General features: G+C 43.9%; 3 protein-coding genes across 10 annotated transcripts in view; 2 read left to right on the top strand and 1 right to left on the bottom strand.

Moving 5' to 3' along the window:
* Positions 1-4,118, top strand: part of METTL21B (methyltransferase like 21B) — a 10,364-nt gene extending 6,246 nt beyond the window's left edge. For both annotated transcript variants that reach the window (XM_011988609.1, XM_011988610.1), the window contains exon 3: positions 1,840-4,118. In XM_011988609.1, the coding sequence (XP_011843999.1) occupies positions 1,840-2,231 (392 nt within the window). In that variant the 3' untranslated portion in view covers positions 2,232-4,118. The remainder of the gene's footprint in view (positions 1-1,839) is intronic.
* Positions 4,119-4,650: 532 nt separating this feature from the next.
* On the top strand, positions 4,651-23,440 carry TSFM (Ts translation elongation factor, mitochondrial). 7 transcript variants are annotated; one of them, XM_011988619.1, is made up of 7 exons: positions 4,656-4,758; positions 4,996-5,169; positions 8,222-8,350; positions 9,083-9,205; positions 14,358-14,445; positions 16,797-17,168; positions 18,649-18,659. In XM_011988619.1, coding segments are annotated over exons 1-7 (945 nt in total). In that variant the 5' UTR covers positions 4,656-4,701; the 3' UTR covers positions 18,651-18,659. The 7 variants fall into 7 exon arrangements, with proteins under 7 accessions (XP_011844012.1, XP_011844009.1, XP_011844008.1 ...); XM_011988617.1 differs by lacking the exon at positions 18,649-18,659 and adding an exon at positions 13,348-13,410 and having other exon boundaries at positions 4,659-4,758; positions 16,797-17,299; XM_011988622.1 differs by lacking the exons at positions 16,797-17,168; positions 18,649-18,659 and adding an exon at positions 23,140-23,440 and having other exon boundaries at positions 4,651-4,758.
* Positions 18,080-25,933, bottom strand: part of AVIL (advillin) — a 21,583-nt gene continuing 13,729 nt past the window's right edge. Inside the window, exons 15-20 of the mRNA XM_011988616.1 lie at positions 24,102-24,247; positions 23,825-23,969; positions 22,752-22,940; positions 21,733-21,801; positions 20,369-20,494; positions 18,080-18,591 (exon numbers count right to left, since the gene is read on the bottom strand). Coding sequence (XP_011844006.1) covers positions 18,478-18,591; positions 20,369-20,494; positions 21,733-21,801; positions 22,752-22,940; positions 23,825-23,969; positions 24,102-24,247 — 789 coding nt within the window. The 3' untranslated portion in view covers positions 18,080-18,477. The remainder of the gene's footprint in view (positions 18,592-20,368; positions 20,495-21,732; positions 21,802-22,751; positions 22,941-23,824; positions 23,970-24,101; positions 24,248-25,933) is intronic.

The raw sequence follows: 25,933 nt of genomic DNA on the forward strand, positions 1-25,933 counted from the left end.
AGGCATGAGCCCCCAAGTCTGGCCCATACCCTGTTTTATCACACAAGCATTCCCGTGCATGCGTATATAGACACACACACACACACACATAGCAGAATAGAGTAGCATTCAAAAGGTAAGAATTTTGGTTGAAACGGAAGGGTTTTTTTTTTTTATGGAATCTTTCTCTGTCGCCAGGCTGACAATTCTCTGTCGCCAGGCTGACAGTGAGCTGCAATCTCTGCTCACTGCAACCTCCAACTCCCTGGTTCAAACGATTCTCCTGCCTCAGCCTCCCGAGTAGCTGGGATTACAGGCACATGCCACCATGCCCAGCTAACTTTTGTATTTTTAGTAGACAGAGTTTCACCATGTTGGCCAGGATGGCGAACTCGATCTCCTGACTTCGTGATCTGCCTGCCTTGGCCTCCCAAAATGTTGGGATTACAGGCATGAGCCACCGCCCGGCCAGGATATCCCTTTTTTTTTTTTTTTTTTTGAGACAGAGTCTTGCTGTTATCGCCCAGGCTGGAGTGCAATGGCGTGATCCCTGCTCACTGCAACCTCTGCCTCCCGGCTTCAAGCGATTCTCCTGCCCCAGCCTCCCAAGTAGCTGGGATTACAGGCGCCTGCCACCACACCTGGCTAATTTTTTGTATTTTCAGTAGAGACGAGGTTTCACCATTTTGGTCAGGCTGGTCTGACCACTCAATTTAAAATTACATTCAGGTTGCTAAGACTTTGTCCTCTATGCCCTGAGGTCTCTGGACCTTCCAGGTAGGAGCTGAGAACGCTTGGTTGGTCCACTCTAACTTGCATTTCTCCCCATCCCTCAAGGAATTCTTATCCCCTTTCCCTGCTTGGGGCTTCACCATGGCATATATGATCATCTGATGTACAGTGTATTTTATTTTATTTATTTTGGTTGTTGTTATCTGTTTCTTGCCACTGGACCATAAGCTCTGTGAGGGGGTATTCTTACCTTCTTGGTTCATCATTATGTTCTCAGCACTTGGCATATAGGCACATAATAAATATGAATAAATGAATGAATGAATGGATGGATTCCTAGTACTGCTTGCTTCTCTTTCTATCATAGTCATCATGATTATGATGCAGTACCTAGTGTGTCTCTACCTCTAGAATGAAACAAAGAAAGCTGTGTTATTGTCTTGCTCACCTTATACACCCAGCACTTAGTAGGTGCTCCAAATTATATGTACTGCATGAATGAAGGTTTCTGAGATGCTAATCTGACCATCTTCACCCCTGTTTCTGCCCTTAAAGCCTATTGCCCTCAGTACCAAACCTGAATCTCCTTAGCATATCATAATCACTTTCCCCTTATCTCATGTCTTGACACTTTTCTCCCCCTTCCATATCCTCTAAGATCCAGCCTTTCTTGAATATGCCATGCTCTCTCACTCCCAGGCCTTTGTACTCACTGTTCTCTTCTTGGAAAGCTCCACCTGACTAACTCCCACTTGTCCTTTAGGACTCAGCTGAGGTCACATTTTCTGGGAAGTTTTCCAGACCCTTAAGGCAAGCTTGTGTCAGTGGGGGTGGGTGCATAACCCATCTCCAGCTTAGTCCTGCCCAGGCTTCTGCTGACATCTGATTGTTGTGTGTTGGCCAGAGAGGTTGAAGATTAGCTCAGAGAGAATGTTGATGTTGTAGAATGTAGGGTAATGAGAATAGCAGTGGGTGAAATGGAGGTTGAAGCAACTAAAAGCCAGAGTGGGCTCCGGGCTGTCAAGACATTGTCCTCTATGCTCTGAGGTCTCTGGACCTTCCAGGCAGGAGCCAAGAACCCTTGGTTGGTCCCTCTGACTTGCATTTTTCCTCCTTCCTCTCTCTCAGGGGGGGATGTTACCATCACTGACCTACCCCTGGCCCTAGAACAGATCCAGGGCAACGTCCAGGCCAATGTGCCAGCTGGAGGCCAGGCCCAGGTGCGTGCCTTGTCCTGGGGGATTGACCATCATGTCTTCCCTGGAGACTATGACCTGGTGCTGGGGGCTGATATCGTGTACCTGGAACCCACCTTCCCTCTGCTGCTGGGGACCCTCCAACACCTGTGCAGGCCCCATGGCACCATCTATCTGGCCTCCAAGATGAGAGAGGAGCACGGGACAGAGAGCTTCTTTCAGCACCTCCTGCCCCAGCATTTCCAACTGGAGCTGGCTCAGCGGGATGAGGATGAAAATGTCAACATCTATAGGGCCAGGCACAGGGAACCAAGACCTGCTTGACATCACCCCTGCTGTTCTTCTCAGTCTCTTGCCCTAATGAAGGAACTGGGTATCTCAAAAATCATGTTTCCAGAGCCACAAACATGAAGACCAAAAAGGATGGATTTCCCTGGCCTCTCTCACTTTCTTCCTTCCCTCTTTGTTACCCCAGATACTCTTGGGCAGGTGCAGTGTGGGGCCTGCTTACCAGGAATCCCAGAGCTCTGGCAGCACTAGTGTTAGAACACCAAGGAGGTTCCTGGCTCCTGTTCTCAGAGGAGGAGGATGGTAAGGTATCTAGGATTTTTAGGGGCTAAGGCAGGTATATGGGATATGAGAGCAGTGGTTGTAGAGAGACTGTCACTGATCACTTCCATTCCTGTTGCTGTTTATACAGAATGGACTTAAAAAAAAATTCTATGGGATTTTTTTTCTTTTGTTTGAGACAGGGTCTCACTCTGTCACCCAGGCTGGAGTGCAGATGCATGATCACAGCTCATTACAGCCTCAACCTCTCAAGGCCCAGATGATCTTCCTGCATCAGCTCCCCAAGTAGCTGGGACTAGAAGCATGAGCCATCATACCAGCTAATTTTTGTATTTTCAGTAGAGAAGGGTTTCGCCATGTTGCCCAGGGTGGTGTCAAACTCCTGGGCTCAAGTGATCCACCTGCCTTGCCTCCCAAAGTGCTGGGGATTACAGGTATGGGCCACTGCGCTAGCCCAGGATTTTTTTTTGTTTTTGTTTTTTATTTTTTAAGAAAGAATTAAGCCTTAAAAATCTGTTGTGCAAGAACTCAGCTTTTGCTCAGGAGCTGAGAAGGAAGAAGCCTCAAACCACCTGTTTCCTGCTTTTTAGAGATAGAATCTGGTGGAACCATGGCTCTAACTGAGTCAAGTCCTCCCAGCTCCGAAGCTGAGGCTGCAGAGCTGTCCTTTGGACTGTAGTTTCTTCGTGCTTTCCAGAGTTAGAGCCTTGATCACAGAACATCATGCTGTGCAGAACACTGGACTCAGTACTAAGTTTTCATCTTTGATTTTTCTTTAGCTTCATCAGTCCTTCCTTCCTAATCTGTAATCCCCTGAAGCCTAACACAGTTCCTAATGTGTTTTTCCTTCACCTCTTTTCTCTTCCCACATTGGTACTTCTGGTTGGGGCTCTCTTTACTTACTGCTTAGGCACATAGTCACCTTCTTTGGACTCCCTGCCTCCATGCTTTCTCCTTCAGTCCATTCTGCAAACTCTTGGGATCTTCCAAAATTAGCTTGATTAGCTTTCACTGCCTATAGAAGCAAGAACAAGCTCCTCTGCTTGGTACTTAGTCTGCGTCCATGTTATCCCAAATTACCCTCCTACTGCATTGCCTACTCCTTTGCTACATGTATTGGACCTCTGGCCAAATTACAAAAAAAGTACTCTTTGTTCTCTAAAACCACACTAAAGTTTCCTGACTTCTTTCTCACTCTTTATGATAATCCTCTGCCTGAAAGGCTATTGCCACCTGTCAAAATCTTCATTATTCTTTGCCTCTTTCCTGAGCCCCTTGCTTGAATGTGATTTCTTTCTCCCTGAGACCCTTTAACTGTTTGTTCGTCTTATGGGACCTTAATTTGTCTTGCATTGACATTTTTGATTTTCATTTTCTCACCATTAAATTACCTTGGAGGATAGGGCTGTGATTTACCCATGTCTAGTCCCCAGAAGCCTAACACAGTTCCTGGCACACACAGATATTGTGCTCATTCAATAAATATTTACTCGCTTTGTTCAATGGATTCCACCCCTGCCTTTCTAGGTGACCTTGGACAAATTTCAGAACCCATTCACCAACTACACAAGTTTGTTGTGAGTCATAAATGGATAATGAATATAAACGCGCATTGAAAATAAACATAAAATGTTACCCACATTTCTTGTGTTGTTGTTTTGTGACAACTTTATTTCTTGGTTTCTGTTATTTTACCTGGGGTGGGAGGTGGGGGGTAATTCCCATATGAAATGTGTAGTCTCAGGCTGCGCGCGGTGGCTCACGCCTGTAATCCCAGAGTGAGCTGGGATTTGGGAGGCCGAGGTGGGCGGATCACGAGGTCAGGAGATCAAGACCATCCTGGCTAACAGGGTGAAACCCCGTCTCTACTAAAAATACAGAAAGTTAGCTGGGTGTGGTGGCGGGCGCCTGTAGTGCCAGCTACTCGGGAGGCTGAGGCAGGAGAATGGCGTGAACCCGGGAGGCGGAGCTTGCAGTGAGCCAAGATCGGGCCACTAGCATTCCAGCCTGGGCGACAGAGCGAGACTCAAAAAAAAAAAAGAACCAAAAACAAATGTGTAGTCTCAAGATATCAAGTAGAGGAGAGGACTGTGTTCCTCCGGCCAGCAGGTGGCACCATCCTCGTTTGGTGCGTTCCGCTGGAGAATTGTGGCCCTTCCGCCGCGCCGTAGGATTGTCGCCTCACCTTTGCGACCGCGGGAGGGAGTTTACTGCGGCTAGGGAGATGTCGCTGCTACGGTCACTGCGTGTGTTCCTGGTCGCGCGGACCGGGAGCCACTCGGTGAGAAGTCCTGGTCCTGGTACCGACCTGCTTTCCCTGCAGCTCTTCTGTGCGCCTGTACCTTTCCCTTCCTCCCAACCCCGTTTGACTCCATCCCACCTTCCCGGACAGCATTTCCTCTGCCCAGTCCAGTCTCGGTGCACCCCCGTTTGCACACCGTCCACTCCCTGCCAGTGTACCCTCCACCCTCTGGAGTTTGCTGCTTCCTGCCTCTCATCCCTTTCTTACCCCATCCAGGCTGGGTCTCTTCTGCGTCAGTCGCCCCAGCCACGGCACACACTTCATGCTGGGCCCCGTCTGTCTGCCTCGGCCTCCAGCAAGGAGCTCCTCATGAAACTGCGGCGGAATACAGGCTACTCCTTTGTAAATTGCAAGAAAGCTCTGGAGAGTTGTGGTGGAGACCTCAAACAGGTTTGTGTGTGGAGGGGTGCAGGGCGGAGTACTAGAGCTCGACCTCAGACTCTTGGAGCGGTCACGCTGGGGAGCGTGAAGTTAGACCTGCTCTCCAGTGACCATAATGGCACAGCCCTAAGTGGAAATCTGGCTTAAATGACAACCTTGGCCTTCACTTTGTCTTATTTGGAAGCAATTGAGTATCCCAGGATTAACAAACCAGACTCTTATGGTGTTTCTTGTTGCCTGGAGCTGAAAGGGTTTGTGTGAGCTTTACAGTTAGATCGATCAGGAGTCACATTGTGGTGCCCCACCAGTCTGACTTTAGGCATATATATATATATAGATATATAGATACATATATATATATATTTTTTGAGACGGAGTCTTGCCTTTGTGGCCCAGGCTGGAGTGCAATGGCGCGATTTCGGCTCACTATAACCTCCGCCTCCTGGGTTCAAGCGATTCTCCTGCCCCAGCCTCCCTAGTAGTTGGGATTACAGGCGTGCGCCACCACACCCGGCAATTTTTTTTTTTTTTTTTTATTTTTAGTAGAGATGGGGTTTCGCCGTGTTGGTCGGGTTGGTCTCGAACTGCTGGCCGCAGGTGATCTGCCCGCCTCGGCCTCCCGGAGTGATGGGATTACAGGAGTGAGCCACCGCGCCTGGCTGACTTTAGACATCTTAATTTTTCAGAGTTGTGTAATTTTTGTCTGTGCAGTCATGCATCTCTTAACCAGGAAGATACATTCTGAGAAATGGGGTCGTTAGGAGATTTTGGCTTATGCACGTCATAGAGTATTTACACAAACCTAGATAGTGTATTGTACTACAGCCTGGGTTATATGGAATAGCCAGCTGCTCCTAGGCTGCAAACCTTTACAGAATGTTACTGGACTGAATACTGTAGGCAGTCGTAACACAGTGGTAAGTATTGTGTATCTAAACATGGAAAAAGTACAGTAAATAGGCATAAAACATAAAAAAGATACATCTCTATAGGGAACTTATGTATGGAGCTTACAGGACTAGAAGTTGCTCTGGGTGAGTCAGTGAGTGGTTAGTGAATAAGAAGGCCTGCCTTAGGACACTATGGTACACTACAGTGGACATCAAAACAGTACACGTATGCTACATTAAATTTGTAAGAAATTTTTTCTTCGATAATAAGTTAACCTTAGTTTAAGGTAACATTTTTAGTTTATAAACTTTTAACATGTTTTAAACTTTTGGACTCTTTTGTAATAACAGTGTAAAACACATATTGTACAGCTGTGCCAAAATATTTTTCTTTATGTGCTTATTCTGTGAGCTTTTTTCTGTTTTTAAAATTTTGAACTTTTTTTGACTGGGCGTGGTGGCTCATGCCTGTAATCTCAGCACTTTGAGAGGCCAAGGCGAGCAGATCACCTGAGATTGGGAGTTCGAGACTAGCCTGATCAACATGGAGAAACCCCGTCTCTACTAAAAAAGTATAAAATTAGCCGGGTGTGGTGGCGAGGGCCTGTAATCCCAGCTACTCGGGAGGCTGAGGCAGGAGAATTACTTGAACCTGGGAAGTGGAGGTTGTGGTGAGCCGAGATCGTGCCATTGCACTCTAGCCTGGGCAACAAGAGTGAAACTCTGTCTCAAAAAAAAAAATTTAAACTTTTTTTTAATTGAAAAATGTTTTTTTTTTGTTTGTTTGTTTGTTTTTTGAGACGAGTCTTACTCTCTCCCCCAGGCTGGAGTGCAGTGGCACAATCTGGGCTTACTGCAAGATCTGTCTCCCAGGTTCACATCATTCTCCTGCCTCAGCCTCCCGAGTAGCTGGGACTACAGATGGCCTGCCACCATGCCTGGCTATTATTTTGTATTTTTAGTAGAGACGGGGTTTCACCACGTTAGCCAGGATGGTCTCTATCTCCTGACCTCGTGATCTGCCCACCTTGGCCTCCCAAGGTTCTGGGATTACAGGCATGAACCACCGTGCCTGGCCAAAATTTTTTTTACCTTAAAAAATTGTTTTGTTACGGGCGCCTGTAGTCCCAGCTACTTGGGAAGCTGAGGCAGGAGAGTGGCGTGAACCGGGGAGGCGGAGCTTGCAGTGAGCTGAGATCTGGCCACTGCACTCCAGCCTGGGCGACAGAGTGAGACTCTGTCTCAAAAAAAAAAAAAAAATTGTTTTGTTAAAAACTGAGACACAAACACATACATTAGCCTAGGCCTACACAGGAGTGGGATCATCATCAACACTGTGTTCCACTTCCACATCTTGTCTTGCTGGAAGGTCTTCAGGGTCCGTAACGGGCATGGACCTGTTGTCTCCTATGATAACAATGTTTTTTTCTGAAATACCTCTTAAAGGACCTGCCTGAAGCTGTTTTACTGTTAAATTTTTTCAATTTTTATTTTTTTGAGACAGAGTCTCACTTTGTCACCCAGGTTGGAGTGCAGTGGCGTGATTGATCTTGGTTCACTGCAACGTCCGCCTCCTGGGTTCAAGAGGTTCAACCTCCCGAGTAGTTTATCAGTTGGAGTACACTCTAAAAAAACAATAAAGTATATATATTATAGTAAATACATAAACTGGTAACATAGTTGTTCATTGTTTCAGGTATCATGTACTGTGTATAATTGTACGTGCTATATTTTAATAGGACTGGCAGCACAGAAGTTTTCTTTACACTAGCATTGCCACAAACATGTAGGTAATATGTTGCCCTACAATGTTAGGAGGGCTACAGTGTCACTAGACAATAGGAATTTTTCAGCTCCATTATAATCTTAGGGACCATCATCGTATGTGGAGTCCGTCATTGTTCGAAATATTGTTATGTGCTGCATAACTGTATACAGAAAATACAACTGTGTGCCCCATAGGGTTGTTGTGAAGATTAAATTCATCCAAGGCACCGGTTGTAATAATACCTGGTGCTTGGCATTTAGTGGTAGACTGCCAGTAAATGATAGATTACTTCAGTTTCTGTTAGAGAATTTAGAGAATCAGGAAACCTGAGCGTATCTTAGAATTACATTTAGTTCTAAATTCTGTGACTTTGTTGTCTGCTCTTTTTCTTCTCAATTTATAGGCAGAGATCTGGCTCCACAAGCAGGCCCAGAAAGAGGGCTGGAGCAAAGCTGCCAAGCTCCAAGGGAGAAAGACCAAAGAAGGCCTGATTGGGCTGTTGCAGGAAGGAAACACAACTGTATTAGTAGAGGTGAGTTGTTGGAAATTCCAGATACCAAGAATAGCTGTCCCTTGGGTATAAAGCTTGTAGTAGGCCCTTTATCTTCTTGAGAAAGAGATCTGTTTAAGAACCATAAAGGGTAGTTGAAGTTAAACTAATGAAACCTTGGGTATTAGTTATGAATTCATTTAAGTATAGAAATGTACTGGTGTGTACATTACTAGCAGTCTAGACTATTACTCCTGAATGTGAGTCTGGTGCAGCCTTACCCCTTGTCACTGATTGTTTCCTGGAACAGTTAGATTACAAAGTTAATTATATTAATTGTTGTTGAATAGAGTGTAGCTATTTTAGAGGAGGTTTGGGGGCCATAATTGGTGAAGAATCAGGTGTGGATTAGTTTAGAATGAGAGGTGGGAATAAACAAGATAATAGCATAAGTGGTTTGGAGTTGGGATGGCTGGAGAATGAGGTGATGATGGTGTGCAGACACAGGTAAGTGGTAAACTTGTGGTGAGTCCTTCAGGACATTATTGAACCATCTTCTGAATATACAGGCTATTGCTAACTCACTGGCCCAACGTGAATCACTTCATTCTGTTTCGGGCTAGGAGAGGAACTGTAGCTTTAAAATTTTGGAGTCATTTTTTTTCTGTTGAGTCTGTAGCTTGTTCTGTCAGTATCTTGATTTACTGTCCAGCCTTAAGGCACTTTTGGAAATTATTAAACAGCTTATACAGCTATATCAATTTGTTCCCACAGGTAAACTGTGAAACAGATTTTGTTTCTAGAAATTTAAAATTTCAACAGTTGGTCCAGCAAGTAGCCCTTGGAACCATGATGTATTGTCAGAGCCTAAAGGATCAACTCTCTACATACAGTAAAGTAAGTTTGGGGTTTGTCTTCAGTGTGCTGAATTTGCTCTCCTTGTTTGCTGTTCCTGTTTTAGACATTCTCATGTCTCATTCCCTTACTTCACATCTCTGCTTAAATGCTGTCTCTTTGCATAGGATTACCCTTCCCCCATTACTATATCCCCATGTCGTGCTTCATTTAACATTTTTTATTATGGTGTTTATATATTACATTTTAATTTAGCTGTATGTTGTCTGTCTTCCCCACTAGAATGTAAGCTTTATGAGGCAGGGAATTTGTCCTTTTACTGTTGTATCTCTGGTGAAAGAGAATTGGGCCCACTACTTAGTTGGAGTTCAATAAATCTTTGTCAGATGAATGAATGAATGAATGCATGCATGCCAGGGAAATGGAGTTAGTCAGATTAAGTGAAGCCATTTTAGGCTTTGTGTTCAGAAATTTGGAATGATCTTAGGAAAGGATTTCTAAATAAAGAGATTGGAGCCGGATGTGGTGGCTCAGGCCTGTAATCCCAGCACTTTAGGAGGCTGAGGCAGGTGGATCACCTGAGGTCGAGAGTTCAAGACCAGCCTGACCAACATGGAGAAACCTGTCTCTACTAAAAATACAAAATTAGCTGAGCGTGGTGGCGCATGCCTGTAATCCCAGCTACTCAGGCAGTTGAAGCAGGAGAATCGCTTGAACCCGGGCGGTGGAGGTTTCAGTGAGCCGTTGTACTTCATCCTGGGCAACAAGAGCAAAACTCCATCTCAGAAAAAAAAAAAAAGAGAGAGAGATTGGAAAAGACACAGTGTAGGAAAATAAGCATATTCTTATCCATAGAGGGATCAAGGAAAGGAATTATGTCATTCTGCCTTTGACTCAGCTTTATTGCCAAAGCAAAAATGAACCAACCACTCACAGTAATTTTTTTGAATTTGTTACTAACTTTTTTATCTTCTTTATCCTTCTCTTGAGATGTCTTGGTAAATGTTAATTATTACTGGCATTACATAGTCATATTATATGGAAAACAATGTTGAGATTATTTTTTTAATTGTATTGAGTAGATAAGTCGCTTGAACCAGAAATTTTAGCTCTGATTTTACCAGTAAACACCAGTGTACTCTTTTTTTTTTTTGTTTTCGTTTTTGTTTTTTGAGATGAAGTCTTGCTCTGTCGCTCAGGCTGCAGTGCAGTGGCTCAATCTTGGCTCACTGCAACCTCCACCTCCTGGGTTCAAGCAATTCTCCTGCCTCAGACTCCTGAGTAGTTAGGACTACAGGCACGTGCCACCACACACGCCTAGTATTTGTATATTTTATAGAGACAGAGTTTCACCATGTTGGCCAGGCTGGTCTTGAACTCCTAACTTCAAGTGATCTGCCTGCCTCCGCCTCCCAAAGTGCTGTGATTACGGGCGTGAGCCACCATGCCTGGCCTCAGTATACTCTTTATCCAGATTCACCATTTGTTAACATTTTACTGTATTTGCTTTATCACTTCTTTTTTTCTTTTAAATAGAGACAGATCCGGCTTTCTTGCCCAGCCTGGAGTGCAGTGGCACAATCATTGTTCACTGATGCCTCAAATTCCTGGGCTCAAGTGGTCTTCCCACCTCAGACTCCTGAGTAGCTGGGACTATGTGTGCACATCACCATGCTAGGTTCTTTTTTAAGTTTTTTGTAGAGACAGTCTTGCCATCTTGCCCAGGCTGGTCTCAAACCTCTGGGCTCAAGAAATCCACCTGCTTTGGCCTCCCAAAGTGTTGGGATTACAGGCTTGAGTCACTACAGCTGGCCCTGTCACTTTTTATGTACATGTTATCATCGCTTTTTTTTTTTTTTCTTTGAGATGGAGTCTCTCTGTCACCCAGGCTGGAGTGCAGTGGTGCCATCTCACTCACTGCAGCCTCTCCCTCCCGGTTCAAGGGATTCTTCCACTTCAGCCTTCCAAGTAGCTGGGATTACAGGCGCCCGCCACCACACCCGGCTAATTTTTTTGTATTTTTAGTAGAGATGGGGGTTTCACCATGTTGGCCAGGCTGGTCTTGAACTCCTGACCTCAGGTGATCCACCCACCTGGGCCTCCCAAAGTGCTAGGTTTACAGGCATGAGCCACCGCGCCCAGCCCTTTTTTTTGTTTATTCTTATCTTTTGGGTTTATGTCATACTTTCCTTTCCTCAAGTGTGGAATGGGCCACTTCTTCAAGGAGTCCTGGTCCTTTTTAGCTGGGGAATGGTTTTTAGAAACCAAGATTTGAGTATTAGGTGTGCTGATTTCTTTGTTTTTTTTGGAGACAGAGTGTCTTTCTGTAGCCCAGGCTGGTGTGCAGTGGCGCGATCTTGGCTCACTGCTACCTCTGCCTCCCGGGTCCCGGTTCAAGCAATTCTGCCTCAGCCTCCCGAGTAGCTGGGATTACAGGCACGTGCCACCATACCCATCTAATTTTTGTATTTTCAGTAGAGATGGGGTTTCACCATGTTGGCCAGGCTGGTCTTGAACTCCTGACCTCGTGATCCACCCACCTCAGCCTCCCAAAGTGCTGGGATTACAGGCATGAGCCACTGCGCCCAGCCAAGTGTGCTGATTTCTACTGAGATGTCATTTGTTCTTTCAGCAGACAGTGCAGGTGTATGTGCTGTGTGTATGTGGTTCCTTTTTCATAGCAACTTCAATATGTTTACTGTTTTTACCTGTGTACTCCTATGTACTCAGTGTTACAACATATATACAAAATTGTTTCAGAATTGCTACCCCTGACCACTGCAAATAACAAAACTACTAAGGAGTTCAAGATTTATTTGTAGTTCGTTTTGTCTTTACATTGAAGTTAGGTGGTCACGTGACTCTGTTATTTGGATTTTTTTTTTCCTTCTGTGAGGTTATGTTACTCGTTTGAAATATAGTTTTATATTTCTTAGTAGTCAATATTTATTTTCACCCCAAATATGTGATTTAATTTTATTTTTTAAATGTATGGGGTTTTTTTGTCTGTTTGTTTGTTTTGGCTGGGTGCCGTGGCTCATGCCTGTAGTCCCAGCACTTTGGGGTTTGTTTGTTTATTTTTTAAATATTTTTTATAGTTATAGCGATGAGGTTTCACCATGTTGGCCAGGTTGGTCTCAAACTCCTGGCTTCAAGTGATCTGCCTGACTTGGCCTCCCCAGAGTGCTGGGATTATGGGCATGAGCCACGGTACTGGTCCAGGTTTTTTTTTTTTTTAAGATGGAGTTTCACGCTCATTAGCCAGCCTGGAGTACAGTGGTTTGATCTCAGCTTACCACAACCACCACCTCCTGGGTTCAAGTGATTCTCCTGCCTCAGCCTCCTGAGTAGCTGAGATTACAGGCACCCCCCACCACACCTGGCTAATTTTTGTATTTTTAGTAGAGATGGGGTTTCACCATGTTGGCCAGGCTGGTCTCGAACTCCTAACCTTAGGTGATCCACCCACCTCAGCCTCCCAAAGTGCTGAGATTACAGGCGTGGGCCACCGTGCCTGGCTGGCCAGATTTAGTTTTATTTTTGAATATATAAAATACATTAACAAAGTCCTCAAAGTTGAAACTGTCAAAAAAAAAAAAAAAAAAGCTATACTCGGAGAGGTGTTACTGCTTCTGTCCCTTCTACCCCGTTCCCATCCATCTGTTTACTTAGATAACCAGTGTCATTGGATTGTGGTTATCCATTTTCAGTATTTCTTTTTGCAAAAATAAGCATATTTATACAAATAGTTCTTTGTTGCACAGATAGTAGTATAATATGCATATACACTTATAATTTGCTTTTTTCACTTAATAATATATCCTGGAAATACTCCATAACAATTCATGAAGGTCATCCTTTTTATTTTTTCCAACTACATAGTATTCTGTTGTATGGATGTGCTATAGTTTAATCTCCTATGTTTGGGCATTTAGGCTGTTTTTACAATTTTATGATTAGAAATAATTGTTCAATGAATAAACTTGTGCAGTATTATTGTAAGTATATCATCAAGGTGAATTCCTAGAAATAGGATTTCAGGGTCAAAGGATAAATACATATGTAGTTTTATTAGATACTACAATTTCACATCATTGGATTTGTACCATTTTGCATTCCCATCAACAATGTGCAAGTCTAGCTCTAACATTTTATGATTTTATGAAAATATTGTTCTTGGCCAGGTGCGGTGGCTCACGTCTGTAATCCTAGCACTTTGGAAGGCTGAAGCAGATGGATCACTTGAGGTCAGGAGTTCAAGACCAGCCTGGCCAACATGGTGAAACCCTGTCTCCACTAAAAAATATATAAAAGTTTGCCAGACATAGTGGCGCATGCCTGTAGTCCCATCTACTCGGGAGGCTGAGGCAGGAGGATGGCTTGAATCTGGGAGGCGGAGGTTGCAGTAAGCTGAAATCATGCCACTACACTCCAGCCTGGGCAGCAGAGCGAGACTCCATCTCAAAAAAAAGAAAATACTGTTCTTGGCTGGGTGTAGTGGCTTACGCCTGTAATCCCAGCACTTTGGGAGGCTGAAGCAGGAGGATCTCTTAAGCTAGGAGTTCGGGACCAGTCTGAGCAACACAGGGAGACCCCATCTCTATATTTAAAATAAAAAGAAAATAATTGTTCTTGATTTCTAGGAAATTACATTCTAAGAAGTTAGACTGGAGGATGAGAGTGGAATGTTATTGGGGGTGGTGCAGTGATAGAATAAAATATTTATAAAGATGGAACTGTTACCAATTTTTAACATCCTTGGCTTAATGAAAATATTATCTACACTTAGTTGTCTTAAATAATTTTTATTTTTTTTTTGAGATGGAGTTTCAACTCTGTTTCCCAGGCTGGAGTGCATTGGCACAATCTCAGCTCACTGCAACCTCCGCCTCCCAGGTTCAAGCGATTCTCGTGTCTCAGGCTCCCCAGTATCTGGGATTATAGGCGTGTGCCACCATGCCCAGCTAAGTTTTGTATTTTAGTAGAGATGGGGTTTCACCATTTTTGCTAGGCTGGTCTCAAACTGCTGAACTCAGGTGATCCACCCTCCTCGGCCTCCCAAAGTGTTGGGATTACAGGTGCGAGCCACCATACCTGGCCAATAATTTTCTTAGAAATAGACTATTTTTGCCTATTCTTTTGATAATTTGAATAGTACAGAATCAGTTCATGTTTGTTTTCTTTGTGTACTTAGGGCTTCTTAAATTCCTCTGAGCTTTCTGGACTTCCAGCTGGGCCTGACAGAGATGGCTCACTCAAGGATCAGTTGGCTTTAGCAATTGGTGAGTATTTGTAGAGGTTCTGGAAACTGGAAATTAGGGACTGGATCTCTTGTTATCTTGTTCCTCCAAATCTAGGTCAAGAATCATGTGCCTACAAGGGTCAGATGATACGAATGTGAGAAGTGGTTTGTGTGTTAGATGTTAGGGAACATTAGGCATCTTAAAGAGCTCATACGCTGCTGGAGGAAGTGTCATTACCAAGCTCTAACCAATTGTTATATCTAGGGAAATGGAGTCCCGGGGTCATCAGAATTTCTAAATTCCTTAAAAGGATTTACATTTATGTCCAAAATCTCATGGGTTTTGGCTGTTTGCAACTAATTAAAATTATTTTCATTACTGTGCCAACAAAACAAAGCATGTCTTCAGGCAGAGATGGCCTTTTGACTTCCAGCTAAGTACTTTAGCATACACTATAGGGAAAATAGTACATTAAAGATTATTTCCTCTTCTTTATAAAAGGTTGCAGGACAATTGAGGAGCATTGTTTTTAGGAATTTGATCTTTCTTTTCAAAAAATCTGGTTGTGAATTTGTAAAGATACATTCTTTTAGAGCCTGTTGGCTATAGGAACCACATCTGGATCATTGTGGTGGGACTAGCGGGGATCTTGCTTTCTTCCTAAGCGCTTGATGTAGGGAGGGTGGTAGGGAAGGGTTGGAGCTTGCTGGGAATTTACTGCTCATCTGAAGTTTCCAGTCAAAGCATCAATTCCGTTTTTATCAGGTCATCTTGTATTATCTATGATGTTTCAATGAGTCATGGGTTAGAAACCAGGCAGACAGCTGTGTATGGGGCTTATTAAGAAATTCTGGAAGAGCTGGGTGTTTCAACCTTGTCGGTTTCTGGGAATTAACTATTGGGTATATGCTTTGAGCTATTTTAAAATTCGTTTTGGTTTCTGTATTCTCCTTTTCCGTGACTTTTAGATATTACTATGGCTCATCCAGGCATACTTTCTGTTTATGGTTCTCATAAATAACTCTGACAATATTATTTTTTCTATTTTTGATGAGGGCTTTGAGCTGTGGACTTTCTCCTGATACAAGGGATGATCAGGACTTGTCTGTGTCAGTTATGGAGCATTCAGGATGGTGGGAAAAAGTACTTAATTGCTTTGGAGTCAGATCTGAGTTTTAATTTTAACTCTGCCTTGTGATACTGGGTGGGTTACCTAAGTTCTCTAAGCCTAAGCTTATTGTAATAATAGCTAGCTTTTGAGTGCTCACTCTGTGCCAGATACTATAGTTAATGCTCTCTCTCTCTCTCTTTCTATATATATCTATTTTTTTGAGATGGAGTTTCGCTCTTGTTGCCCAGGCTGGTGTGCAATGGCATGATCTCGCTCAATGCCACCTCTGCCGCCAGGGTTCAAGAGATTCCCCTGCCTCAGCCTCCCAAGTAGCTGGGATTACAGGCATCTGCCACCATGCCTGGCTAATTTTTGTATTTTTAGTAGAGATGGGGTTTCTCCATGTTGGTCAGGCTGGTCTCGAACTCGCGACCTCAGGTGATCTGCCCACCTCGGCCTCCCAAAGTGCCGGGATTACAGGTGTGAGCCACCGTGCCCGGCTGCTTTTACATATATAATTTATTTCTCCCCAAAACCCTGAAAGGTAGGTGGTCTCATCTCTATTTTAAAGGTGAGAAAACAAAGGCTTGATAAATTTAGTAAATGAGATTATGTCATTGAGTCACTTGCCCAAGGTCATATAGTCAGTAAAGAGGCAGAAGTGAGACCTGAGTCACACATACTTGTGTCACCACAACCTATGTTTGTTTGTTTGTTTTTTGGAGAGAGAGTCTTGTTCTGTTGCCCAGGCTGGAGTGCAGTGGTACGATCTCAGCTCACTGCAACCTCTGCCTCATGGGTTCAAGTGATTCTCCTGTCTCAGCCTCCTGATTAGCTAGGATTACAGGTGCACACCACCATGGCCAGCTGAGTTTTGTATTTTTAGTAGAGACGGGGTTTTATCCACGTTGGCCAGGCTGGTTTTGAACTCCTGACCTTAGGTGATCCACCCACCTCAGCCTCCCAAAGTGCTGGGATTACAGACATGAGCCACCACACCCAGCCTCACAACCTGTTTTTAAGTACCAGAGTGCCTGGTACATAGTTGATGCTTCATAAAGGTATTCTTCACTTCCCCCACTCCCACTGCCCCGCCCCATGCCCCTTTTCCTCTTTATACAAAAACTGAAAATGATGTCTCTTCATCTTACTGCATATCCTGTGTAAATGCAAAGGGACTGTCTTCCAAACTGGGCCTCTTCTGTTCTTATTTTGGTACCATCACAGACATCACAATTTGTTGGTGTATTTGGTTTTTTGTTTTTGCTTTTTTTAATAGGAAAACTGGGAGAAAACATGACTCTTAAACGAGCTGCATGGGTGAAGGTGCCATCTGGGTTCTACGTTGGCTCTTATGTCCACGGAGCAATGCAGAGTCCCTCACTTCACAACCTGGTGCTGGGGAAGTATGGGGCCCTGGTCATCTGTGAGACGTCTGAACAGAAAACAAACCTTGAAGACATTGGCCGCCGCCTTGGGCAGCATGTGGTGGGCATGGCCCCCCTCTCTGTTGGCTCCCTGGATGATGAGCCTGGGGGGGAGGCAGAGACTAAGATGTTGTCCCAGCCATACTTGCTGGATCCCTCCATTACCTTGGGGCAGTATGTGCAGCCTCAGGGGGTGTCGGTAGTAGACTTTGTGCGGTTTGAATGTGGAGAAGGTGAAGAGGCAGCAGAAACTGAATAGGTTCTAGAGACTTTCGGCCCAGGAGGAATATTTATTTTTAGCTCTGGACATCATTACAAAAAGGAGTATTTCCCAAGCCTCTTCAGACTGAGAATGTATTTTTCATTTGCGTTATAACGAGATTATAGACTTCATGGGTAAAATTATTAAATAGTTATATAATAAAAATAATTTTTTCCTTGTTTGCATAATACTGGGTTTAGCTTTTCTGTGCCTTTCAAAATTAACGGGCGGGCCTTATTGACGTGATTGACAGTGTCTTGGAGAACAGGCATCAACAATACTGCTGCTCCCTTCAACATAGATTTATTATGGTGTTTCTGAAATTTCTAACTTACATGTTCTGTCTTCCACCTTTTATGACATAGAATTCTTTTCTGTTTTTGCTTTGCGGTACTGTGGACCATGCTTCTGCCTCGGAACCTCCCTAGTTATATTACTTCTGCCACATGGAATTCTTTGGGATTACTGATTCAAACCTAGAGTTGTCTGGAAGCTGTGGGTTCTCTTCTTTGTGATTGTCTGTAGCATGCTTTGAAGGTGCTCTGCAGTGGTAGGCACACTGGTTCTGGCTTCATTTAATTAAATTAATAACACATGCCTCTGTTTCTCTTTTGGATAATGTGTGGGTGGGTGAGTACTGAGGTTTCCTGGCCAGCTGTAAGGCAGATTTTGACATTCTTGTGCCAGAAACAGAAATTAGAGTAGTCCGGTTATCCAGAGAGGTCACTTAACATTGCCTCTTTACTTCCCCAGTACTGAAACATTTCTTCCAATATAACATAAAATTACCATAACAAGCAAACCCAGAATACTGAAAATAACCGCATTTGTTCATTAGAGGTATCTTTATTTGAAAAGTTAAAAATGCTTTGAAATGATTTACAGGTTAAATAGATTTTAGAAATAATGATCTTAAAATTGAAAACAAAGGTAGGTCCTGGCATAATGCTAAACAAAGTTATTAAACATTTTGAGCATTGTTTTTTGGTTCTCTTTCTTTTGATTTCTCCAGATTTATGCAGTTTTAGTGCTTTCTGCTGAGGCTTTAGCTAGAGGGCCACAAAATCCAAAAACCATGTGGTTAACATTTTAGGTATATAACAAGGAAGGAATGCAAGGATGAGAAAAAATGGAGAACAGTGTTTTCAGACTCTATTATATCTAAATTAAGTAGCTGAATGTCAGGCAGAAATTGGTGGATAAATTATTTCCTGATATTGGCACTATCTGCTCTCTTCTGTGGCCTTGCAGTAGATATAGGCCTTCTTGCTTTAGAAAAGCCCCTTTTCTTTCTTCATTTGCAGCTGTTTCCAGCCAGGCAGAGCTGCAAATTGCCCTCTTGTGATGCCAAACACAGACACAAAGTCCTGTTCAGAGAGGTAATTCTAAGAGAGAAAACAAAGTTTCTAGTTAGAAGGAAGACATGACATCAGTGCCAACAGAAGTTGGGAAAGTCAGAGCGAGAGGGAGTTCTAGGTGGATCCTTGAAGAGGGAAGTAGGATGACTTTCTCAGAAAGGCTGTTAGAGATTTAAATTATTCATTGGAGAGGTGTTCTTCAGTTCAGGGAGTCCCATTTTGGCCTGTGACAGAAGCTTACTGGATTCACTGCTCTCACAGTGCCAGCAAGCACCAGTTTCTTGCCAGAAGGCAATAAATGGGTTATGTATTAAGGATGAATTACAGACATCAAGTTTTGGCAGAATGAAGAACTAAATTGAGCCATGGTTTTCCTTGTTTTCCGTCTGTAACTACCATTTTTACCCAGAAATTTTCAAATGCATGATCTTATTGAGCATAAAATTATTCTAAACATTTACTTAATGATTTATTGAATATTTATATACAAGTAAAGATTATTAATTAAGTAAAGATTATTAATATATGGGCTCTGCTTTCAAGAAAATTGTAGTCCACATACTTGAGTTGGTTAGATAAGACGCTGTGGGAAATCCAGAGTCCAGAGTCCATTCCCAAATCAACTTCTTCAAGGGGAAAATAAATTTATTCTTTTTTTTTTTTTTTTTGAGACAGAGTCTTGCTTTGTCGCCCAGGCTGAAGTGCAGTGGAACGATCTCGGCTCACTGCAACTTCTGCCTCCCGGGTTCAAGCAGTTCTCCTGCCTCAGCCTCCAAGTAGCTGGGACTACAGGCACCCGCCACCTGCTAATTTTTGTATTTTTAGTAGAGACGGGGTTTCACCATATTGGCCAGGCTGGTCTTGAACTCCTGACCTTGTGATCCACCCGCCTCAGCCTCCCAAAGTGCTGGGATTACAGGTGTGAGCCACTGCGCCTGGCCAAGAAATTTATTCTTTTAACTCAAATATGTTAATTCATTCAAGCGAAACTTAAGAATGCTTGCTATCTGCTAGGCACTGTTGTAGGTGCTGAGAAGCTGAGAATATGATGGTGAACAAGACAGACAAAGGTCCTTCCTTTTAAGGATATTACTAGAGGGGGAAATAGGCAATGAACAAGTATAAAGGGACTGGAGCAGGTATGGGAAGCAGTATTAAGGTGGTCAGGAAATGCCTCCTCGGGGAGGTGACACTGGGGCTGAGACCTACACCATGAGAAGGTGCTGGCACTGTGGTTATTTGGGAGAGGGATGTTTTCTCAGGCACGAGCACCAGCAAGTGTAAAGGCTCAAAGGCTGGAATAAGCATGTTTAAGGAACAGCAAAGCAGCGGCTGTACTGGCTGTAGGGTGGTGAATGATGAGGGTATTGGTATATGAAATGAAATCAGAGAGCTAGGCAGGGGCCAGATTGTATCGGCCTTCACATTCTTTTTTAAAATGTAGTGGGAAGCTATTCGAGGTGTTTTAAACAGGGCAGTGCCATATGTTTTAAAGATCCCTTTGGCTATTGCGTGGGGAACGGATTGTAGGAACAGGTGGAAACCAGTTGGATTGTAGTATGTAGTCCAAGATGGCTGCACTAGACTAGTAGCAGAGAGATGGAGAGCAGTGGACAGAAGCTAGCTGATAGATTGATGTAGGTGAAGAGAAAAGAATCAAGAAAGAACCCTGTTTCTTTTGGTTTGAGCTCCTGAGTAGCTCAGATGTCCATTGAGCAGCTACAGCGTGCCGTGCCAGAACTGTCCTAGGCCATTTACTCATGGAGAGCTCCACTTCCAACAGACAGTTTCTTCAGTCACTCACCTCCTTTTTGGCAGGGTTTACATCCTCAGGTAGCTCCTGATTCTGGTTTTTCAACAGAACTGCTATAGGGTAATATTTTGACTCACTGTCAGTAGAATTCACGGAGAGGGTTGCATTCTTCATGTCCTAGGTAAGATAAGATAAGAATGTAGGCACAGGGAAAAGACTCCTCAGTGTCTGTATGGTTACAGTTCTAAATGTGTGTAATATTTAACATTTTGACTTGTGCCACTTCACCCTCTATAATCATCTTTCAGAGGAATGGTCCCCAAACCTGGCTGCATGTCAGAATCATCTGGGAATAGAAAATATTCAGATTTTGGGGTTGTTTTTGGGAAAAGTGATTCAGTAAGTTCAAGGCAAGTCCTGTATAGCCAGTTTGGCATACATGTTGTGCCAGAATCTCATTTGAATATTGGGATCACATACCTTCTCTTGGTACTTTTATTTAGCCCTGCATTTCCAGCCTTTAAATGACTTCAGGTTGTAGTTCTACTTAAATATAATTTAAAGATACTATATCAACATTAGCTTTAAAATCTGAGTTTGTGGAGCACAAAGGACAGAATTGCAGGTTTGAACTCCTGGTGCCATGCACTCCTCCTGAGGTTAAAGAACTGCTGGATTCCTGGCCAGAGGCTCTACTTCTTTTAACCATTAAAATAGGGGTAAATGGTCTAAGTTTCTGTGGACTTCACTGTCAGAAACGAATAAAAATGTCATTTGGGTTAGAAGCTTATTTCTGAAAAATACTGCCAATGACTTTAATCTCTCCTAAATGGCAGAGTTGAATAATAAAACAAGTTTTCATTTTTTTGTTGTTGTTTTTTTGAGATGGAGTCTCCCTCTGTTGTCCAGGCTGGAGTGCAGTGGTGCCATCTCAGCCGACAGCAACCTCTGCCTCCTAGGTTCAAGCAATTCACCTGTCTCAGCCTCCCGAGTAGCTGGGACTACAGGCGCCCATCACCACGCCCAGCTGATTTTCATATTTTTAGTAGAGATGGGGTTTCACCATATTAGTCAGGCTGGTCTCAAACTCTTGACCTTAGGTGATCCACCCGCCTTGGCCTTCCAAAGGGCTGGGATTACAGGCATGAACCACTGCACCCAGCCCCATTTTTGTTTTTAAGCAGCAAGTCTGTTTGAAAATCTGGAAGTCAGGAAAATAAGGAACTTGGCTCTCAGACCTGCTTTTCTATTGATTACAAAAAATTTTTACATCAAAACAGACAACTATAGTAATACTCCTTAGTAATACTAAGGAGGACATGAGTTTTGCCCATGAGCATCTGTAGCGTTTGTGGGTTCTCTTTGGCTCTGGTTGCCTGTGTGGCTGGCTTCTCCCAAGAGTGAACCTGACTCACAGCAGTGATTTGCATGATAGCAGCAGCATCTCCCAGCTCTTCTTTTAATTGTTCGTATGATTTTCCTGCCTGAGAAGGAGAGAAAACACAAGATGAGGTCTTTCTTATAGGGGAGGGACATCTTAGGTCTGGTCTATGTCTTCAGGAAAAGCAAAAGAGCCAGGGAGTCAGAAGACATTTCAAGTATAAGTAAAAATGAAAATCCCCCCTTTTGGGTCCATGAAGGCTTGAAAGGTGCTTAAACATAATGCACATTCTTTGATGGTAACCCCTCAGTCCTCCCTATAAGATTTAAGAAAGAGCAGTTGAAGGCCAGGCGCAGTGGCTCATGCCTGTAATCCCAGCCCTTTGGGAGGCCGAGGCAGGTGGATCACCTGAGGTCAGGGGTTCAAGACCAGCCTGACTAACACAGTGAAACCCCATCTCTACTAAAAATACAAAAGTTAGCTGGGCGTGGTGATGCATGCCTATAATCCCAGCTACTTGGGAGGTTGAGGCAGGAGAATCGCTTGAACCCAGGAGGTGGAGGTTGCAGCGAGTCGAGATTGTGCCATTACACTCCAGCCTGGGCGACAAGAGCAAAATTCTGTCTTGGGAAAAAAAAAAAGTTGATTAGGAGTCAGGAAACCTGGCTTTCTGTTGATTAACTGTGACTTTGGACAAATAACTCATTCTCTTAGCTTCCTTATCAATAAAATAGGGAACAGTACTTCTACTGGCTATCAGGATCATTGTACAGATCAAAAAGATGATGTGTATGGATACACTTTATAAACTGTTTATACTTCACACTGCTTATTGCTGAGACCTGCTGTGAATTGTCTACCTGGACTTCCTGCTGTGGCAGGTGAAAAAGAGGAGAAAAGAAAAAGGCAGGGAGCAGGACAGGAGTAGGGAAATGAAGTCCTGATTTCACTGAGCCGTGAAGCAGTACTCCACCTTCCTGCCCACTGAGCTGTTCTGAGCTCAGTGAGCTGTTCCTGGCAGGAAGTAAGAGCTTCCCCACTCTCTTTTCTTACACTCCAAATGTTAGGGTCCCAGGCTAGGAACCAGCCTGTGAAGATGGGAGGCTCAAACCCCTGCTTAATGATCAGGATTGGTGTGTCGGGATCTCGGCCACTGGGGTGAGTGAGCAGGTACTGCTGCGCTGTGGCAAGGGCACTCTTCTTCTCCATGGCATTGGCCTCAGCCCCAATCCACAAGAACACCTGTTATGGTGGAGATTTAATATATGTTACTGTGTTCATACTAAGTACTAGATCATACACACTACCCTATCTTTCCCCTTTCTTTCGTGAGCAATTCACAGCCTCAGAAAACTTTCTCAGCCTAATTTGTTCAGCAGAGAAAGGATTTCCCAGAATCAGCTTGATGTTTATCACTTTAATTGCTATGTGTATCTTCCAGATCTGCCTTTCCAAATCGGAGCTGTCTCTGAACTTCAGCTTCCTGAATCCAACTTCTTGCAGAACACCTCCTCTTGACTGCTCTAAGCACCTTAAAAATAACACCCTCAAGATGTAGCTCTTCTTTACTAAACTTGTATCTGAGTCTCCACTTCTGATAGGTGGTATCCATCTAGTCACCTAAGGCAGAAACCTGGGAGTTTCCTAGAAACCCCCCATATCCAATGAGTCACCAGGCTGACCAACTTTACCTCCTAAGCATCTGTCAAATCTGTCACCATCCCTCCATCCCTACTCCACTGCCCTTATGTGGACCCACAGTAGCTCTTACTTGACTATGACAATAGGCTACTGACTGCTGTTGTTCCCCCAAACGCCCATATCCTCTGCATGTGGAGTCTGTTGCTATTGATCCTAAGATTAAAAAGTGCATGATGATAGGATGACTTGATTTTTCCAAAGCAAGGTGGGAAAATGCCCGGGATGGTGAGTTTCAAACATCATTCTCAAACATCACCCCTTGCAAAAAAACGGAGGCTTTCTTTTGGTCACTGCTGACAGAGGTTTGATTGAGCTGGGGATGGTCCAGGGCTACCCTGGGTTTATCTAGGGTGGGGATACTACACAAAAACAACCCTTACTATGGGAGTCTTTGTCATGTTCTGAGTTCTGCAGCTGTGTCTTACCTGGTCCCAGGTATCTAGGAGCATCACGTCACCGGGGTTCAGGTCATCCTGGGTGAAGTCTGTGATCTCAGTAACAATGAATTGGCCAGTCTTATTGGAACATTCAAAGAGACGGGACTGGACATCTAGAATTTCCTGCTGAAGTCTGCAATACAGTCCATTTAAGGGCACCAAGCTGCTTAGAAATGTTTTTAAAACTGAGGTTTTAGCCTTTGTGCAATTCATAAGCCTGGCAGGCAGGGGGAGCCCAGAAGAGGAGGAGGCTGTGTTCCCATACCTTTTATCACTGGCATAGGGAGTTTTCCCTCCCAGTAGGTCCCAGAACTCGGCGGACTCCTGGCCCTCGGCCACAGTGTTCTCGCTGCCATCACAGAGAAGGCTGGCCAGCTCCTTAGCCATTGCCCGCTCATCCCCACTAGACCCCTGCGAGTGGGGCGAGGAGAGCACAAGTGTTAGTTGCACAGAGGCACTTTGACGTGGAAAGAAAAGCATCTGAGACTAATAACTCAGTGTGCCAGGATCAGCTGCCAAGCCACAGTCCCTCAGCCTGGAAAGACAGACAAGTTTGTTCTAGTGCTGGGGAGTGGGGAGGAAAACAGTGTGGGGCAAAAAGCAGGACTAGGCTTTGAAACCCACAGTGGGTGTGGGCAAAAGTCACCTTCGTTTCAGCTTCAGTTGGAATTTAAGTACCTACTTTTGGGTTTTTTTTTTTTAGAGAAAAAAATTAAATTTATTTTTAAAAGCACATACAGTAAAATATACTCTTTTTACATACAATTCTAAGAATTTTGACAAACAGAATCACGTTATTGTCAGTACAATAAAGGCACAGAACAGTTTCTTCCTCAGTCTCTCCCAAAATTATCTGGGGCCGTGACCGCTTTGGAGTCAAAGCCTCTGTGAATCCTTAACCTCTGGTAACCACGAATCTATTCTCCATCACTATAGTTTTGCCTTTTCCAGAATGCTATAAGTGGAGTCATACAATATTTAGCCTTTGAGTCTGGCTTCTTTCTCTTAGCAGAATGCATTTGAGATCTCTGTTGTGTTTACCAGCGGCTCATCCCTTTTTATTGCTGAGTAGTATTCCATCATGTGGATGTACTACTGTTTGTTTATCCATTTTCCAGTTGGGTTTTTTCTGCTAATGAATAAAGGTGCTATAAACATTTGTGCACAGGTTTTTGTGTGAAGATAGTTTTTTATTTTACTTGAGTAAATACCCAGGAATAGGATTGCTGGATCATATGGTAAGTGTATGTTTAACTTTGTAAGAAACTGTCAGCTGGGCGTGGTGACTCCCCACTGTAATCCCAGCACTTTGGGAGGCTGAGGCAGGTGAATCACCTGAGGTCAGGAGTTCGAGACCAGCCTGGGCAACATGGCGAAACCTTGTCTCTACTGAAAATACAACAATTAGCTTAGTGTGTGGCACACGCCTGTAATTCCAGCTACTTGGGAGGCTGAGGTAGGAGAATCACTTGAACCCAAGAGGCAGAGGTTGCAGCGAGCTGAGATCGCATCACTGCACTCCAGCCTGGCTGACAGAACGAGACTCTTTAAAAAAAAAAAAATTGAAACTGGCGAAATGTTTTCCAAAAGCTGTACCATTTTGCAGTCCTGCCAGCAATGCATGAAAATTCCTGTTGCTCTGCATCCTTGCTCACATTTTATGTTGTTGTTTTTTTTTAGCCATTCTAATAGATGTGTAGTGGTTATCTCATTGTGATTTTGATTTGCGTCTCCCTAGCGACTAATGATGTTAAGCATCTTTTCCTATTCGATTCTTTTTTGTAAAACAATTTTAGTGCATTTCATTTTATTTTGAGAGGGAGTCTTGCTCTGTTGGCCAAGCTGGAGTACAGTGGCGCGATCTTGGCTCACTGCAACCTCCACCTGCTGGGTTCGAGCAATTCTCCTGCCTCAGCCTCCGGAGGAGCTGGGACTACAGGCACACACCACCACACCCAGCTAATGTTTTGTATTTTTAATAAAGGCGGGGTTTCACCATGCAGGCCAGGCTGGTCTCAAACTCCTGACCTCACGTGATCTGCCTGCCTCAGCCTCCCAAAGTGCTGGGATTACAGGTGTGAGCCACCGTGCCCGTAC

Source organism: Mandrillus leucophaeus, unplaced genomic scaffold, assembly GCF_000951045.1.
Source record: "Mandrillus leucophaeus isolate KB7577 unplaced genomic scaffold, Mleu.le_1.0 Scaffold332, whole genome shotgun sequence".
Taxonomy (NCBI): Eukaryota; Metazoa; Chordata; class Mammalia; order Primates; family Cercopithecidae; genus Mandrillus; species Mandrillus leucophaeus.